This window comes from Cervus elaphus, chromosome 29, assembly GCF_910594005.1.
Source record: "Cervus elaphus chromosome 29, mCerEla1.1, whole genome shotgun sequence".
Taxonomy (NCBI): domain Eukaryota; kingdom Metazoa; phylum Chordata; class Mammalia; order Artiodactyla; family Cervidae; genus Cervus; species Cervus elaphus.
The window spans coordinates 44957469-44976709 of record NC_057843.1 but is presented as its reverse complement, the minus strand read 5'-3'; the positions used below and the strand labels follow the sequence as shown (position 1 = coordinate 44976709).

General features: G+C 40.5%; 1 protein-coding gene across 14 annotated transcripts in view; it reads left to right on the top strand.

Annotated features, from left to right (window-relative positions):
- TRPM3 (transient receptor potential cation channel subfamily M member 3) overlaps positions 1-18962 on the top strand; it is an 899779-nt gene extending 880817 nt beyond the window's left edge. For 9 of the 14 annotated variants that reach the window (XM_043891369.1, XM_043891367.1, XM_043891368.1 and 6 more), the window contains one exon: positions 9143-17508. In XM_043891369.1, the coding sequence (XP_043747304.1) occupies positions 9143-10592 (1450 nt within the window). In that variant the 3' untranslated portion in view covers positions 10593-17508. Of the gene's footprint in view, positions 1-9142; positions 17509-18456 lie in introns of those variants that run through there. The other 5 variants (XM_043891375.1, XM_043891374.1, XM_043891376.1 and 2 more) reach the window with 3 other exon arrangements.
- The last annotated feature ends 279 nt before the right edge of the window (positions 18963-19241 follow it).

Below are 19241 nucleotides of genomic sequence, written 5' to 3'. Positions count from 1 at the left end.
TAGGTACTAGCCAATATTAATAAAATTTAAAGCCATGCACAGATTTTATACACATCTGTCATTGCAAACTAGAACATTGTATGATGATATGATCTGAAGCAATTTTCTAGCAAACAGAGGAAGGAGCTTCAAATCTGAAGACCTCTCTCATGCTAAGGCCTTGAAAAAGTTATTTATTAATGGACATATTAGCCAAGTAGTTCCCATAAAATTGTGCCATGTGGACACATTGTCTGTTACTCAGGCATATTTGCAAAGCGTGTGTCCAGGACCCTTTGCAGTGGCTTTTTGGATTCAGAAAACCACAGACCTGGGAGGAAAGAAAGGTAGGGGAGGAGTATTAAGATGCAAAGAAGTCTTTGTCTCTCTGGGGAACTCACAGGAGAGGTGCAGACACCAGGGCATGTAAACTGTGACCTATCACAGAGTCCCTTTGAATGGAAACATAAAGGAACTAGAGCACCTCCATCTGAGGCTCTCACCCCACATTTACAGATGCTTCTAGGAGACTTCTTCCCCAAGGCCCTCTTCCTCTCTGGGTAGTTACTGAGCCCCACCCTTCAGGAAGGTGGCCAAAGTGAACAGTTCCCAGAAATCAGGACAGAGTGCATGGCAGCCCTCCCTGTGACCTAGGTACTAGCTGACCTTCTGGAGTCGCGGGGCCCAGAGGGCCAGGGTGAGTTCACAGCTAAGCCCAGGTGCCAGAGAAGTGAATCTAAGCCCAGGCCTCATTCTGCTTCTGTAGCTTCTGTCTGTGTTTATTTGAAGTCCTGCTTTTGGTGGTGATGGTAGTAGTTTTGTTTTGCATCTGCAAATGTACCAAAAATAATGTCTCTAAACACTAGAATTATACTCAGTACAATAGAAACCCATGAGGTGCATCGGGGAACAGAGATCAACCAAGGGAGGAGGGGATCCATATAACCCATTTCACACATTCTCCAGGACATGTCCTTTCCTAAGTGGAGTGGCAGGTGAAATCACCTGTCCTGTTTTACATGAGCTAGATGGCTAGCTAGATGAATAGATAGATGGGTAGAGAGATGATAGATAAGTATGTATAAACTCACATTTGAATACATATGTTAAATTTATATGTTAACTATGCACATTTTATACTATATATTTTATAATTTTCTCCGTATATTAGATAACCTCAATACAGAGATTTGAAATCAGAAAACTTAAGAGCTGGTTCTTTGCTCTGTTTCTCCCCTTGCTACTACCTTTAAAATACAGTTAATTTATTCAAATTCTATTTGCATGAATCTCTGTAGAAATAAAAGTATACTTCTGTAATTGTCTATTTAAATGGATCATTATTAAATTATATTTTTGTCACCAAATAGTATGTATAGGAAGGACCCAATACAATATTCAGGAGATCATTAACACCTTGGAGGAACTGATTCTGAAAAACCCTTGTCTTTGCCATTTTTATATAGCAATGACCATGATGTATCTAAAGCAATACAGTTCCAAAATATAGTGAGCTAATTGATTATAACCAATGCTGTTACTTATTTGGGACAATATCTAGCTAGTGATAATTATATTAAAATAGCCAAATTTTTAAGCTGTTAAGCAACATTGGTAACTACCTTCTTTTCTGAGGATGTTTTTACCCTGGCTTACGATAACCAATCCCTGGAGTTTGTGCCATCAAATTCTTTGCTCATCATCCTTTAACTAGTGGGTTCTGTTTCAATACATGCATACCAGCACTTTCACTGTGTACCAGGCAATAAGGCGGAGCTCTGTCCTCAAAAAGCACAGTCTCACTGAATTCTAGTGTACACCCAAGGCAGGAACAGCCAGGAACATCTAACTCACAGTTGTCAAACCTTAGAAGGCCTTAAAATCAACTGGAAAGCTTGTTACAAGACAGGTTTCTGGGCATCCACCTACATCCTTGGTTTCTGATTCACCATGTCTACGGTGGAGCCTGAGAATTTGCATTTTTAACAAGTTCCCAGTAATGCTGATGGTAATACAGCTAGTCCTGAACCGCACTTTGGGGACCACTAATGGAACATAATGGACAAGCTTGAAGTCCCAAGTAGGATAGGACGGTGCAGAATCATTCACTGTGGAACATATATCAATAAAATTCGGTACCTTACATTTGGAACAGTTCTGAAGGTCATTAAGTACAGATTATGTGTGTGTGAAGGTCACTCATTTGTGTCCAACTCTTTACGACCCATGGACTATACAGTCCATGGAATTCTCCAGGCCAGAATGCTAGAGTGGGTAGCCTTTCCCTTCTCCAGGGGATCTTCCCAACTCAGGGATCAAACCCAGTTCTCCCACATTGCAGGCGGATTCTTTTACCAGCTAAGCCACAAGCAAAGCCCAAATACAGATTACTTGTACCCAAAGCAGTGTTTCTCCCACACACCTGACCAGCAACAATTTAACAAGCATGTGCTGAGCAGAGCCTGGGTTTGGGGTGGGGATATAAGGGCTTTGCTTTGAAAGAATGCATGATCCAGTTACACTTAGCCTCTATTTGAGCACCTCCTGAAGGAGGAGAAGCTGCCTTAGATACCAGCATCATGAATAAATACAGAAAAAAAATTATATTCTACTCTCTCTGAGAAAATGTTTCACATATGGTAATATCACCATCATCTCCCATTTGCTCTATCTTTTCTAAACTAAATATCCCAAAGTCCTTTAACCACTTAGCATGTGTATAGCAGATCTTCCACTACCCTGCCCACTTTCTCAATATGCACTTTGAATTTTCAACATCACCCTTTAAATGTGGTATCTAAATGGAACCTAATTCTGTGTTATAGTTAGAGCCTAGACTCAATGCCTTTATTCATTCACTTACTGTTTTTGATCTTCTTCTATATGCTAACCTAATAATTACAGAGTACAATAGGAAAAGAACATGTAACAAGGGAAAGAACACAGTAAAATGGAAAGATTTTAACACTAATTCTGCAGTAACTAGCTGTGACCTTGAACAAGTTACTTAACTCCTCTGAACCTATGTCCCAATCAGTAAAATGGGGACATACCTGTGGTATTAATACCTAACTAAAATTTTAAAAGTTATTGCGATAACATACATGAGATATTGTGTTTCAACTAGTAGTTATTATTTTTGGATCTACACGTTTTATTTGCTATGGGATTGCATTACCATCATAGCAGCCAAGTCACATCTTTGGTTCAGAGCGAGCCTACAGCTAATTAAAACCAAGCCTTTTTCACATGAGATATTTCAAGTATCTTCCAACTTCTTCTTGGGAAATGTTTGTTTCTAACCTAAAATCAAGACTTAGCATTTATTGCTATGAAATTTGTCTTTAATTCCACTTCCTCTTTGTATGCTCAGTCACTTCAGTCTTGTCCAACTCTTTGCAACGCCATGGACTATATAGCCTGCCAGGCTCCTCTGTCCATAGAATTCTCCAGGCAAGAATACTAGGGTGGGTTGCCATGCCCTCCTCCAGGGGATCTTCCTGACCCAGGGTTAGAACCCGCATCTCTTAGGTCTCCTGCATTGGCAGGTGGATTCTTTACCACTAGCACCACCCAAGTCCCCACCTCCCACCCGCCACTTTGGCTCATTATTATAGCATTTTAAGGACAACCTTGGATCCTGATTTTATTGTCTGTCTATTAATTTTTCATCCTATTCTTTTTATATCATTGTTTGCTTGATAAACATACCTGCTATGCCTTCAACATAATCCACCAAAATCTCACCAGCATGAATCAGGTGAACCAAGACAGAACTAAGATATTGCATGACTCCAAAAACTATCTTTTGTGATGACACCTGTCCATTGTTATGGAGAGACACCATCTCTCACTTGGTTAATCAGCCAGCCAAGTATTCACATTTCTGTAGTCAGGCTGGTGTATCAACCCATTTACTGAAATCGCAATGCACTTTATGAAAAATATTGTGCATCTATGTTTCTTTGTTAGTCTAGATTATCAAAAGAGAGACAAGATTAATATTGAGCCCGTGTAGTCGCCTGTTAATTAATCCTGTCTCTTTAAAGTACCAAAAGATAGCATCAGCTTAATTACCTAAGATTAAGCCATTCTATGGGCTTCCAAGGTGGCTCAGTGGTAAAGAATCCACCTGCCAATGCAGGAGACTCAGGACACACGGGTTCAACCCCTAGGTTGGGGAGATCCCCTGGAGAAGGAAATAGCAATCTGTTCCATTGTTCTTGCCTGGGAAATCCCATGGACAGAGGATCCTGGTGGGCTATAGTCCATGGGGTTGCAAAGAGTCGTACATGACTTAGTGACTAAACACCAACAACAAGCCATTCTATAATGCTGCCTAGAATTAATGTTAAACTCCCATAACTCATAGAATCAGGAATGTTGAGTACTGAGAAACATTTCCTATCTGCAGTCTCCTGGCGTTTCCTTTTATTTCCCTTTGGCTCTTAAGGGTCACCTACATTTTCTGGTGATCACAGATGGAAGTTCTTTTCTGGTCCCTTTAACTCATTTAAAGCAGGTTTTGCACACTGGTCACTCTTGGGCAGCATCTGCCCACAGAGGGCTGTTGTGTTGAGCTGACAGTGATTGTTAGAATTCACTCTGAATGCCTTTGTCCTGGATATACTCTCTTCTGCCACAGAACCTTCCGCTGGTCTCTTATGCTTTGCCTGCTTCACATACTTACTTGATCTGCCCTCCCATAGGGATTTGGTCCTCAGATCCCTAACTTAACAGCTTCCAGTTTATCCTCACCATCACCCTACCTGTTGGGCTCCACTTATCAGAAGTTTCAGTTTGAATTTTCTCCTTGACAGTAACAATTTAGGCAAACTGATATATATATCGTTCCTTGTTATCATCTTTTAATCTAACATTATCTTTCCCAAACCAATAGGCTCTGTAGCCCCCTTTTTTCACTTTACCTAGATCCAAAAAGTATTAGGCAATGACTGTTAATAGTATTTTCCAGTTACAATGTTTCATAACAAAGAGAGAATAACTTAGGATATATGAAATTTATAAATAATCCCCAAATAGTGTAAGTCATAAAAGAGGAGCTTCAGTCACTTGCCACTGTGTCTTTTTCTAAAGCTGATCTTTGCTATCTCCATTGATAGATCCAAGTTTAACTTTTCTCCCCTCTTTTGGTCCCAGAGTTAATTAGAAGGATAACTGGCCCAAAGGGAAGGGTCGTCATCATCATTTAGTCACTAAGTCGTGTCTGACTCTTGGCAACCCCATGGACTGTGGCCCGCCATGCTCCTCTGTCCATGGGATTCTCCAGGCAGGAATACTGGAGTGGGTTGCCATTTCCTTCTCCAGGGGATCTTCCAGACCCAGGAATCAAACCCAGGTCTCCTGCATTGCAGGCAGATTCTTTACCTAATGAGCTATGAGGGAAGCCCATAGGGAAGGGGTAGGTGGCCCTAAAGTTCACATATTAAGTATCAGTCTATGGATAAGCAAGAGTTCACTTTAGCTGCTCTGCATCATTGTCTTTGATCTGAAAACCTGTATCAGCATACCCCCATAAGAGCCCCCACAACTGGGCTCATGTGATCTGAAGTTGTTTCTGCTCTTTATCCTATACCCATCCTACTGCTAGCACTCCAGGGAATATTTGAAATTTAGAACAGGTATGGCCTTCCAGTTGTCTTTTTCCTTTTACCATATTTCCTTTAATCACATTTTGAGGTTATCAGAAAAAACAATGAATTTTCTAGAAGGTAAGCACACACAATACAATAATCCTTAACATATTGCATATTGAAGCTGAAATTTTCTGTGCCGCCAGAATCTTCTTTTGAATGCCCTTTTCCTTATCACTTTGGCCATTAGAGGCTGGTTGTCTTATGACCTGGATTTCTTTTTTTAACCAGCCTATTGAGTCCCCTTTGATGGGCTTCTGGCTGTTGCTTTCTTGGCCTCCTGGGAACAAGAACCACCTCATACCTTTCCAGGTTTCTGTTGGGTGCCTATTGTAATTACCTCTTGAGTTATTCTGAAATAAGTCACACAAGATCTGGAAATTTGAAAGAAGGAAAGAAAAATAAAGTGTTCCTCCCATTCAACATCTTCCTTTCCAAATCCCTTTTTCTTTTCTTACTTAGTCACTGCCATATATATCTCCTTGAGGATTCCTTTTGATCCATAAAATCTTATCATTCTTATCTCCATATAATCTCCTGAATTATTTGATCAGAGTCAACTCCTGGAAACTACCACTATGAGCCAAAACTCTTGATTTGTTTCTCATACCTATTTATATCTGTAATATATGCCCATTGACAAATTAACTTTTCAAGAATTCTTTTTAAAGATTAAGGGAAGAACTCTATTTATGGAACAAGTATATGGTAAGTTTGGCTCTAGGAACTTTCATCTTTTTTATAACTCCTGCATTAAACACCTATCACTTATATCAGTGACCTAACTGACATACAGTCAAGTGGTTAAACATATCCAGGATTCTGAAAGAAAACAGATCAAACAGTCCTTTTTTTTTTTTTTTTTTTTTTAAATTCAAGTCTTACGTTCCAAAGCACCTCAGAGCCCACAGGAAAGTTAAGATTTGGTGAAGAATAGCTCCGTGACCTTGGTCTAGAATGCTTTCCTCCCCTAGTTCCACCCCCTGGAGCCATGCTTCTTTATCTTTGCTCTGGAGGCTCCCACTGGGCACCTCCTTGCCTTCCCGGAGGACCCCCTGCTTCCTTGTACCTCCTCTCTCCCTCCCATTCCTTGGGATCCTTAGTGTCTGGGTTCTGTTTATTCCCCACAACCAAGTCCTTACTCTTTCATTGCCTCTTGGTGCCTTAGCTCAGCCTTTCACCTGCTAGTTTTCTCTGCAGTGTTGGATTCTGGAACTAAAGTGAGGTAGGGTGGGCAGGGGGGTCCCCACAGTGCAGGGAGATATCTTCCCATGCTCAAACCAATAACCACATGCAGTTATACTCAGAGAGCATCTTTATCTCTTTCCATACCAACCTTGTATACACCAGACTCCAGGAAAGGACAGGAGAGGGAGGAAGAAAATTATCCTGCCTTTTGTAACTCTGCCAACACTAAAAAGCTAGGTGGACCCAGTACCTAAGTATCCCAAACAGAAATCCTCATTCTACAGAAATGTACCATCTGTCCCGCTCCTGAGTTTAATGAAGTAGTATTTTTACCTATTTACCAAAAGCTTATTGCATTGCAAAAATGAACTGTAATACTTGCAAACTCCATAGGATAGATGATGAAAAAGTCAATTGTAAGTCTCTAAGACACACAAAATTATTATTGTAAGTAATTTGTTTCTTGGGCTACGTGTATACCACAAAACAACTGAAATAGGAAAAAGTTGAATTTTCTTTCTGAATCATCTGTGCTAGCTGGATGAGTAGGTAGCATTGGGTTTGCCAGATACAGAATTGCTCAGTGTACAAGTCTTTTGGAAATGTACCTGAGCATCGTGGCAGAGTGTGCCTAGACCCTAGAGGTGCTAAACTGGTTATGGAGCAGCAGAAAGGAACAAAAGAAAAAAAAAAAAAGTTTCTGAAGCAGGGCTCTTGACAGCAGTCCAGAACCTTAGACTGATGTAGGGAAACTGTAAGATAAAAGAGCAGAGTGAGCTGTAGGAGGGTGGGGCGGGGAGGGTGTTGCAAAAGTAAGAGAATCACATATTCCCACTCTGGCCAGCAGAAGAGGTAGGTTTTTGTATGTGTATGTGTTTTTCTTAAAGCCTATAGGTCCCTCAGAGAGAGAAACCACATGCCTCTCATATCTCCTTCTGGCATTGAAGTATATATTCTTCTCTGATAGAGGTGCTGCTATTGTTAACACACCACCACCACCACCATCACAACAACTGGAGGGGCCCAGCTCTAATTCCTGTCTCCTTTTGTAAAGCATGCAGCCATGTTCCTTTTAAGGGTCAATGGTCAAGTGATTTGCAGTGCATATTGGAAGAAAATTGGGAAAGTATCTTTATCCTCTCAAAAACAGTTGTGAATAGATCTTATTTAGATTCTCCAAGATTTGCCTTTCAGCATTTAAAAGTGAATGTTTAAGCTCAAACCAAAACTTGGCTTTGGTTTGTCCTTTCCAAGTTAATTTGAACAAGTGAAAAATATGGCACAATTTTATTTTAAATATGTGGTCTCTGTCTTTATAAGTAAATGGCCTAGCAACCCATTAAACAATTGAAATCAAGTTTGTCACAGTGATTTGTTCAGTGAGCCTTTCTTGACATCTGGCAGGTATTGGGCTGGCCACATGGAAGTGCAAAGAGGAATATGAGACAGATCACACCCTTAAGAATGGGGACTATAGAAATAACTGGGATAGAAAGTACCTGGATCAGCTACCTGGAAAGACAGAGAGAAGAGTAGGACGATTTATTGATAGCCACTCTAGAGTTCACCACAATTATGTAATCTTGACTAAATGTCTTGATATTTGTTTATCCTTTATTAATGAAAGGATCGGGTTAAATAAGGTCAACCCCAGGTGACTCAGTAACAGGACCATATCAGTTCCTTTGGAGGCACTACTTTCTAAAAGGATTGTTGTGAATAAGAACAACAACAGAAGATTATTATGTATATGCAAAATAAATATAACCCCAGTCCATAAAATACAAATTTTACATGTACCCTATAGTAAGAATAGCTACATTCTACAATTCTACTGCAAAACTGGGTAAAGTCATCCAAATATAACAGTCTCATTTTGCTGGTGACTGTTAAGCCAACATCCTAGTCCTTATTTAGGTCATTGAACCCTGCTCCAAGCCACAGTGAAGCCAGGAGGGCGGGAAAGAGTGGGACTTTGGTCCCACTCCACTTCAAGACCTCCTTGCCTTGGTGTTTAGTTGTTGGGACAGAGCGTTAAGTTTCCCTGAGGGAAAGGGGATTAGTAGCTGGAAACTGCTGGATTCAATCATCTCTAAAGCCTTTTCCAGCTTAGAAAGATTGGAGTTCTGTGATTCCCAGTGACAGGGTCACGGCCATCCTCTCCTCTCCACCCCATTTCACTACCCGCACCCCCTCAGATCCCCCCAATGGGACAGTAATGGCACCAAGTCGGAGCACAATTCTAAGCCCCTCTATCCCTGCTCCACAGCCTCCTGCAGAGAAACTACCCAGAGTGACTCTGGTTCTCTCTTCCCACCCAGGGTGGAGAATATGTCCATGCGGCTGGAGGAAGTCAACGAGAGGGAGCACTGCATGAAGGCCTCACTCCAGACTGTGGACATCCGGCTGGCACAGCTCGAGGACCTCATCGGGCGCATGGCCACAGCCCTGGAGCGCCTGACGGGTCTGGAGCGGGCTGAGTCCAACAAAATCCGCTCGCGGACCTCCTCGGACTGCACAGATGCAGCCTACATTGTCCGCCAGAGCAGCTTCAACAGCCAGGAGGGGAACACCTTCAAGCTCCAAGAGAGTATAGACCCTGCAGGTGAGGAGACCTTGTCCCCAACTTCTCCAACCTTAATGCCCCGTATGCGAAGCCATTCTTTCTATTCAGTCAATATGAAAGACAGAGGTGGGATAGAAAAGTTGGAGAGTCTTTTTAAAGAAAGGTCCCTGAGCCTACACCGGGCTACTAGTTCCCACTCTGTAGCAAAAGAATCCAAAGCTCCTGCAGTCCCTGCAAACACCTTGGCCATTGTTCCCGACTCCAGAAGACCATCTTCATGTATAGACATCTATGTCTCTGCCATGGATGAGCTCCACTGTGATATAGACCCACTGGACAATTCCGTGAACATCCTGGGGCTGGGAGAACCAAGCTTTTCGGCTCCAGTACCTTCTGCAGCTCCTTCAAGTAGTGCCTATGTGACTCTTGCACCCACAGACAGACCACCAAGCCGGAGCATTGATTTTGAGGACATCACCTCCATGGACACTAGATCTTTTTCTTCAGACTATACCCACCTCCCAGAATGCCAAAACCCGTGGGACACTGACCCTCCAATGTACCACACCATTGAGCGTTCCAAAAGTAGCCGCTACCTAGCCACCACCCCCTTTCTTCTAGAAGAAGCCTCCATCGTGAAATCACATAGCTTTATGTTTTCTCCTTCGAGGAGCTGCTATGCCAACTTTGGGGTGCCCATGAAAACAGCAGAATATACAAGTATTACAGACTGTATTGACACGCGATGTGTCAATGCCCCTCAAGTGATTGCTGACAGAGCCAGCTTCCCGGGCGGTCTTGGGGGAGAAGTGGAGGAATCGTGCTGCCATCCCGAGCGAGAGGCAGAGCTGAGTCACCCCAGCTCTGACGGTGAGGAGAACGAGGCCAAGGGCCAGAGAGCCACGGTCACGAAGCCGCCCCGGGAGGGTGATAGTCCCCACAGGGCCCTGTCCCACAACATCACAGTTCCCAAGGTAGGGCGCGCCAACAGTTACTCAGCAGAGGGGGCAAGCACACCGTACGCACGCACCAGGAAGAGCTTCTCCATCAGTGACAAACTCGACAGGCAGCGGAACGCGGCAGGCCTGAGAAACCCCTTCCAGAGGAGTAAGTCCTCCAAGCCGGAGGGCCGAGGGGACAGTCTGTCCATGAGGAGACTCTCCCGAATGTCTGCCTTTCACAGCTTTGAAAGCAAGCACAGCTAAACCTTCTAATAAGTTTTGCAGGAGGCTCAAGAATCCAGCCCTCAAATTCTCCCTGAAATTCACCGGTTCCCGTTTCTAGAAACTCACCTGCTTTATTCTTAGCTGAGCAAAACAAGTCATTCCTTGGAAGTCGTTAACTAAAAGGTGAATTCTGGGTCACAGATCAAGAAAACATTTGATCTGGCCCAGTGTAAAACACAGGGGATTTAAGTCATGTTCACACTCAATGGGTAGGGAGGGGAAAGAGGGAGAAGAAGGGTTGAGATGAATGTGTATAACTAGTCATTTCAGAAAGCCATGAGCTCTGGGAATGAATGGGGCATCAAGCATGCTCCGTGCCAGGAGGCATCTTTCCATTTCTGACCATTATCAAAAGTTTTAGGATGCAGGGCTAAATTGCAAAATAAAATGAAGTAGCCAGCATACAAATGAGATATTCTAAACTTCAATTCTGTTTTCTTTTCACATTGGCTCCATCACTGGTGACTGATGAAGAGCATCCTTTTTATTCAGTATAAGCCGGCAGCAAGCAGTTCTACCTAACGTCCCACATCCTTCTCATGCCAACACTTCTGTAATTGATCATTATAAAGAAAAAACAAGGTAACAGTCATAGTTCACCTGTCTCTTATATATTCATTTCTGGTGCCACAACTTTTATCTCTTTTGAAGAAAATAAAGGGAAAAGAAATGCCTTTTGTATTGCAATCAAAATGAAAGAAGAGTTGATGTTAAAAACAATTGTCAAATGGTTTATTATATACAGTGGGCATTCAAGTATAGTCAAGTAAGCTCAGGATGAATGTAATTAAATAATTTTATATTTTTTAATTTATTTTGTATCTCACCTGTCATCAATGAAGCCACTCACTGAATATGTAATAGTGAACTTTAAAAAAAATAGTAGGCAGAACTCATCTAAAACTGCCATATGAGATACTGCTATATTCTCACCATCCATGTTATGTGTGATGCTGCTGTGTGAGCCTCATCATGTGTATGAATCCACCATGTCTTCTGAACATCTCCAGGATGTAACTGCCAATTTTCCACACCGCCTATCACATGACCATTTTGTATATGAATATCTGGTTACATGTGGATATTTTCATACCTAGAGTTTTGCCATTTAATCTGAGCTCAGCATAAATTTAATTGGAGTTTTTCAAGGGCTGGTATCTTTTTTATGGAAATGTTCCAAAGCACTTTTTAGGGAAGTTTCAAAACCATAAATAACCTTAGAATTGACTGGGAGTTTGGTATCAACCCAAGCCATCAGTAGCAAGCATACCATGAATATTTTTCTTATACACAGAGCTATAAAAAAGATCCGGTAGACTAAAATAGAAAGCAAATAAACATATAAAGAGTTCTGTAGTATATGCTGCTTATATGCATTTACACAGAGAGACATGTTAATATATAGTTTATAAACAGACATATAGAGCTTTCTTAAAAGGCTTGGACTTTTCTATCATCTTGAGATATAACCAGGATTTTTTAATATCCAAGGAGTTCCATTGAAAGAGTTAATTATATTAAATTTTGACATGTTGAAATTATAAATTTTTAAAATCCTATGACCTTAGCTTTTCCTTGTACAAAACTGGAGTTGCCAACATGACTCACTACTTTCCCTCTGCCTCTTTTTTGTGCGGAAGCACTTGCTATCATGACATCTCATTTAGTCTGGTTTCTCCTGCACAAAGAGATTATGCCAAGTACAATCAGAATAGGTGTACGGTTCTAAACCAGATAGTATTATGGACTGTTGAATATAGGCATACGTTTCTAGATCAAAATCTGGATTTAAAGTGGGATAAAGAAATCTTCATCAAATCTTTGGATTCCTATTTGGATCACTGATTTAAAGGAGAATAAAAATCTTTAAAGAAAAAGACTTAATGTCCCTGACCCCCGAATACTTCCCGGTTATTTTGTTTTGCTGTAGTTTTGAATTCCAGGTTTTCTCATTATGTGAAATCAAGTGAATACATGGACAAAATCTCTAGCCTTTAAATATTTAAAACAAAAACCAAAATCTTCTGAACAAGTTTTCAGATGTAGAGACAATGATGTGGCTGCATATAAAGAATTAAACAATTCCATCTTCACTCCTTGGATTTAAGTAAGAAACAAGTCACCGGAGTCCCTCATATATAATTGCTTTAGAAACAATTATATTTTTACTGGCCATTTCCCCCTCAGTAAACTTGCATTTGGTCTAAGAATAGATCAGTTGCCCTAAAACTTCCTTAAGTCATGAATTTCTATGAGGATCTAATGAAAGCTCTGGGCTCACCTCCCAGGAAAAAAAAAAAAAAAAGTATGTACGTGTAGAGTTGCAATATAACCTTAAAGGGTTCATGTACCCCTGGTTCCATATTGATTGATAATGAGGAAGAGGAACCATGTTTATTCATAATCAATGCAGTTGTAATAGGCACTTTACATTTCAAGACCATTTCTCTGTGATTCTCAGGAAGGCCAAGTCTCAGCACCAGAGTTTAAACCCAGATTTTGTTACTTTTGTTCCTTAGATTAGCTTTTGCTAGTTTGATGTATTTACATCCTAAACACTACGATGATTTTAAATGTGGAGCATACTTATGAAGCCAGAGGCTTCTCTAAGTCTGTAGAGGAACCTAAGAAGGAGGTGAATTATTCTTCTTTGGTCACAGAGCAGGATATCACAGCACCTCCAGGGCCTCATTCTGGACCAGATCGAAAATAGGGGAAAGAAATTATGAACATGAGTGTTTCCATTCATCATGATTTCTGGAGAGAACCAAACCTAGGAAACAAATTATTTAACAGCCCTGACCTTGTGACTACCTGGTCCTTTTGTTGTGCATGAAAATGAAGTTCTTAAATCTTTTGTGAAGTGTGTGAAATATATAAGCCAAATTTAAGTGACTTTAAACACAACCTGTATAACTTTCATGAGCCATTTCTTTCCTGTGCATTTACATGTGTATTATGTTTCCATCCATTTCTTTCCATTTCTGGGTGTTCTGCACACCAATGTGGCATTGATTCTGTGGCCTTGTACGGTCAGCTTGTGTCCAAACCATTTATTCACCATGTCCCTGATCGAGGGGATATTAATTACCTTCTCTGTGAATTAAGCAGCCCATGAGCAGCAAGTTATTGAGGAATATAAATAAAGTCATAGAGCGCTCAAGGAAGTAATAGCTTTGGTTTAATCATATGCTTCTAAGGTGCCAATTTTTATATACTACTATATGTAATGATTTGTTCTAAATTGCTCAGTCCTTTTGAAAAAAAATGTAAGGATGTTTAATGAAAATTACCTTGGGAATTCCTGATTAATCAACAAACTTTATATTTATACTTAGAAACTCTCTCCTGGGTGGATTTGAATGAAGCCGGAAAGCTTGGCTGTAATTGATGGGGCTAGTTTATTTCTCCAGCCAGAAGGTGTATTAGGGGGCAGAATGCAGCACTTTACAGAACTGGATTTTTTTTTTTAAGTCTAAGCTTCCAGGTCTAGGATATTATATAGCACTTTGAAAGTTCCCCCTTTAAAAAATATATATATATCAGAATTATCAAATAAGAAAAATGTACTTGTAAGAAACACAAAATGTGTTTCTTCTGAATGTTTCAAATGTATTCTAAAAGATGGTCTCTATAGATAATATTATGGTAGATAACTGGATAGTACATTTTTTCCACTTTCTAAGGCTACACAGTCTAATCTTTCTGAATGTTTGGGCTGTTTAACTTCTGTAATTATATATTATCCAGTCATCAATCATGCTATATCTATAGGCTATACTGTTCAATGTGTGTGGGGCAATGCTGTATTATAAAACACATGTAAACATATATGTAACCCGTATTTAACTCAGCATAGTTGTAGCATGTGGTTGTATTAATGAACGTTACAGGATAACTTTATAATTATTTACAAATCTGTAACATTCAATAAAGAAGCACATGTTGCAAGGATTAACGATGTTCCCAATTCCATGTTATTTAGCATCCTCGTGAAATGGGTACTTTTGTTCCTGATCTGCCTTATGTTTTTCACATTCCCATAGACCATTGTAAAATATTTGTATGAGCTGATGTGCATCCTCTGACCAGCCCTGCAAGCTGTGGTAGGCAAGTTGTGATTTTGTGAAAGATGAACTGGCATGTTATGCAAAAACTATATGACAAATTGAAAATAATATCTTAAGCTCCAGTTGAATTAGCTGTTTGTTTACATCTGCTAACCCAATGTGAAAGCAGTGTACAGTATTTTATAAGTATGTTCATGTAGTAACACTAATATGTTTGTTTCTAGACAAAGTGATGCTAGCGTGTAGGTGGTTATATACTTGCTCTAAATACTGCATTATAGCTCACTATTCTTTAACAATATTAATGTGACTTAAATGAAGTAATCCCTCTCCAAATCCAGTCTTAATTTTTGTGGAGACAAAATGCATGCACTGCTTTATGCATTTATTTTGACCTTTTAAAGGCACTTAACGTTTTACTATTGCCTGCTGTGATACTTAAACCAGTTAGGAACTCACTCAAATTGTTGGGCTTCTTACACTGTTTGGGGATTATGTCCAATTTTAAAAAATTAAAAACAAAAAAGTAACCAAGGGTTTTTTACTATTTTTTTAAGCTCTGAACAAATAATATGGAATAGAGTATTAACTGCAGGGCATATAGCTATGTGACCCGGAGATAGCTAGCCAACAGCACTTGGGTTTACCAAAGTCTAATGTTGGTACATCTGTGATATATGAAGGACACATTTCTGAGTCTTTAGGGCCATTGGGTGCAAGTTGCTAAACCAGAGATGAGAGTGAGGAGTCCATTCAAGACAGTGTAGAAATGCACGTATCAGTATGGATGAATCCAGTGGATGACATGTGACCACTCTCCTACCTTGGGGCTTTTCTCACGTTGTGTGTGAGCCTGGCCTGGGGGAGGGTGAGAAGTGGGTGACTGCGTGCCTCATTGAGCACAGGGTGACTCTAAAGAGTGTCCCCTTCAGGGAAGTCACTGTTTTGTTGTTAGAAGCCATTCAACATCTGAACAAGGGAGGATCAAATTTGCATAGTCTTATAAATGATGGTTCCTCAAAGAGTAGAGAGAACTTTTCTGTCAGCCTGCACTGGCCTAGGCTTTCTTTTTATGTCAAACAGTCTCTTTCTCAGATTGGAGTCAATCAAAGGAGCAGTTGGTTCTGATTTTAAGGAAAGCAGGATTTTTTTTTTTTTTTTTGTAATTCATTTGAGGAGTTGGTTGTGTTACCTTTTCTCTGATGAATTCCTTGCACTGATCACTGCTAATGAAATCAAGACATGACCATTTCTACATGTCTCTAAGAGAAATTTGGTGGCCAAGTAATCCAGGTGGCAGTAAGAGTGAGCTTAATTTTCCCTTCCCTAACTGACCTGTTCTCCCAGTCCCATTAGACCATCAAGCCATTGCCCGTTCACACAAAGTTTGTGTGCTGGGAAGTGAAAAGAACAAGTATGGCTAGAAGGCCATAGGCTTTCTGAAGAGCGTCCGTGCCAACCTTGACCTAGGCCCTCCTCTGGAGCTGGGGGGCTGCTGAGGGCTGGGGGATGCAGAGAGAGATTCAGCCTTGGGCCTGGATACACAGCCGCCTTCACCCCCTTAACTTTCTTCCTTGCTCTTGGCCCAGCACAAGATTTTTTCTTTTTTTTGCCAGACCAGTTGACTTTATTTCCTATCACCTCCATACCCTCTGGACCCTGGCAGAGTAAACTGAACCAGCGGCTGCAAGCCTTCAGACTTTGTCCAGCCCTCATCTTCCCACTGACTTAGCTTCCTCCCCACAACTTCACCCCATGCTCCTAACTTCACTGGTGTTTGCATCAACCTTATCAATTCTTTGCCTGTCTGAATCCCAAAAGAGTCAGTCACATCTTTACCCGAGCTTATCACATATCATCAGCAGCAGCTGTCTGCATCTAGACTGTGGGATTGCAAACACAAATACGTGAAGGGGCTGGATCCAGAACACAAATACGTCAGTTGGGCTGGGAAAGACAACAGGAAGAAGTAGGGTTTATAGGGCTTGAGAAAGCACGTGTCTGCTACAAAGACATCCACGTTCAGATCTGCAAACATTGTGCTAGCCAAACGTGTCTGCCAGCGGCTTTCAAACCCGGAGGCAATAGTTTGGGACCTCTGAGTCAGAGCCAACCAGGACCATATTCCTGATTCCAACTTAGTGAATACATAAACAAAATACACTGAAAATGGAGATGGGAGAGAAAGGAACTCACCCTATTCAGCGTTCTTTCTGTTCTCCCAAATGATATGTGCATGTATATTTGCTAGCTGCATCATTCTGGACCTAAATGTGGGATCTTGGTGAGGGAGATTCAGAAGAAGAGTACCATAGCATTGTATCAAGGCTTATCTGCTTCCCGTCACTACAGTGTCTGACCGGAGTTTATATTGCTTCTCCTGCTGTTCAGAACAGTCCATGCAGTATACTGTACTCATCGCTGTTCCATAACACAGAACTTAGACTCTCATTTGTAAACGTTCTGACCATAGTTTATAATGGGGAAAGTTATTCAAATATCATTTTTAAATGAATTCCTATAAATAAAATAATTTTGCAATTGGGTTTCTTAAAGATATATACATCTTTTCCTTCTTTGTGTATAGATAGACAGTGGTTTGCATATCTATCAACATTATAAATATATATAAATCCTTAGAGGAATTTTTCTTTTTTAAAGGTCTATTATTGGATTCACAATGCACTTTGAGCTTGTTTGTTTAGATATATAATTCGAAGCAGAAGTTGGCAGATACCACGGGAAAAACTTTCTGAAATTTCTGTAACAAATGTTTTGCAATAAAAAAAAAAAAAAAAAAAAAAACCTCAGTAGTTCAAAACATGCCTTGGACTTCTTTGTGCATTTATTTGCCACCATGTGATTTCTACCATTCTCATGATAAGAATTGTTGGGGTAGAGAGAGATGATTGCCTTGGGCTCTATAATTACTTGTAGAACAGAGGCTACAACTGGTGGTCTGTGGGTCATATCCAGGCAGCAGAGAAGGAATGTTGTTGTCCAGCACAAATGTTTTAACTTCAAATAATAATGGGAAAAGAAATTGAAGAACACACATATGTACAATCTTTTATTTTTAAAAAACATTTGTTGAGTTCCTGTTCTGTGCTCAATGGTATGCCAAGATGAATAAAGCAGGCAGAGTCCCTGTCCCGTGGAGTTTTGAATCTGACTGTAATAAAGTATGATCAGATATAATTTTGTAATTACCATTTCACTGCCTAAGAAATAGAGCATGAAAAATAGAGTCTAGAGGTTCAGAGGAGCAACAGTGCTCTGCAGCTCAGGGCAAGGAAGGCCCTCTGGGGCAGATTACACCAGAATGTGCCCTGAAGAACAAGGAGGGTTTAGCAAGTCGACAGGAGGATCACATGCCATTTAAGGGGGACATTAACTTTTTTAACTGACGTATAGTTGCTGTACAATATTATATAAGTTGCAGGTGTACAATATAGTGATTCACAATTTTTGAAGGTGAGGGGAATGTTAATTTGCTAAGCACCCAAATGTTAAAGTGCTTCATCCTCATTAGAACCTCTAGGCAGCCCCAGCCTCATGGACTTTGTCTCCAGTATGGACCCCAGTGAGGAGAATGAATGAGGCTTTGCTCCAAAGAGTACCTTTATCTTTACCTTTCCCACTGGCTCTGTTTTCAACTTTTTTTTTTTTTTTTTTAATCGAATGGCTGGCATAGTTTTCTACAAGCAGCTTGTCTATGTTCATAAATGTGCACATTTATGTAACACATACAATATTCAATCATGTGTCCTCAGATTTCCTGGAAAATCGGATCATCCATCATTTGCTGCCAAAATCTCAGATTTAGACCAACATGGAGCTTCCTTGAAGGACATATTAATGGAGGTAGAGAAAGATTAAATTTTCTAGAGATAATTTATCACATTTACTTGTTTATATTACCCAATTTGATTAAAAGCCTGAAGATAACTTACCCTAGAAAGGCCTGGGTTACCACACCCTTCTCTGTAGCAAGTTCTCAGTAATTATTTCCTTTCTACCATGCCCAATCTCTGGTGGTTAACTTGGCCTCTGCCGTAACATCCAGCACATTACTTTTTTATAGTATGAGCCATTTCCCAGAAGCCTTGGTCGTGGTCACAGTCATTTTCTTTCAAAATGTCATCAGATAGGTATGATGACACAGTACAGACACCATAGAAAGGCCTTCACTCAAAATCATAATCTATTGTCCCAATATTCTTTATCTCAAGCACTAAACAACTTTTTTTTTTTAAGACTGGGTGTATTAATCTGCTAGGACTGCCTTAACAAAACAGCACAAACTGGGTGACTTAAACAACAGAAATGGATTGAATCTAGATCTGGAGACTGGAAGTCCAAAACTGGTGTTGGCCGAGTCGGTTCCTTATGAGGGCTGTGAGGGAGAATATGTTCCCGGCCTCTCTACTGCTGCTGGTGAGTTTCTGGCGATCTTTGGCATTCCTCAGTTTATAGAAGCATCATCCTATTTCTGCTTTCATCTTCACATAATATCCTCCCTGTGGTTTATACTCAAATTTTCCTCTTTTATAAGGAC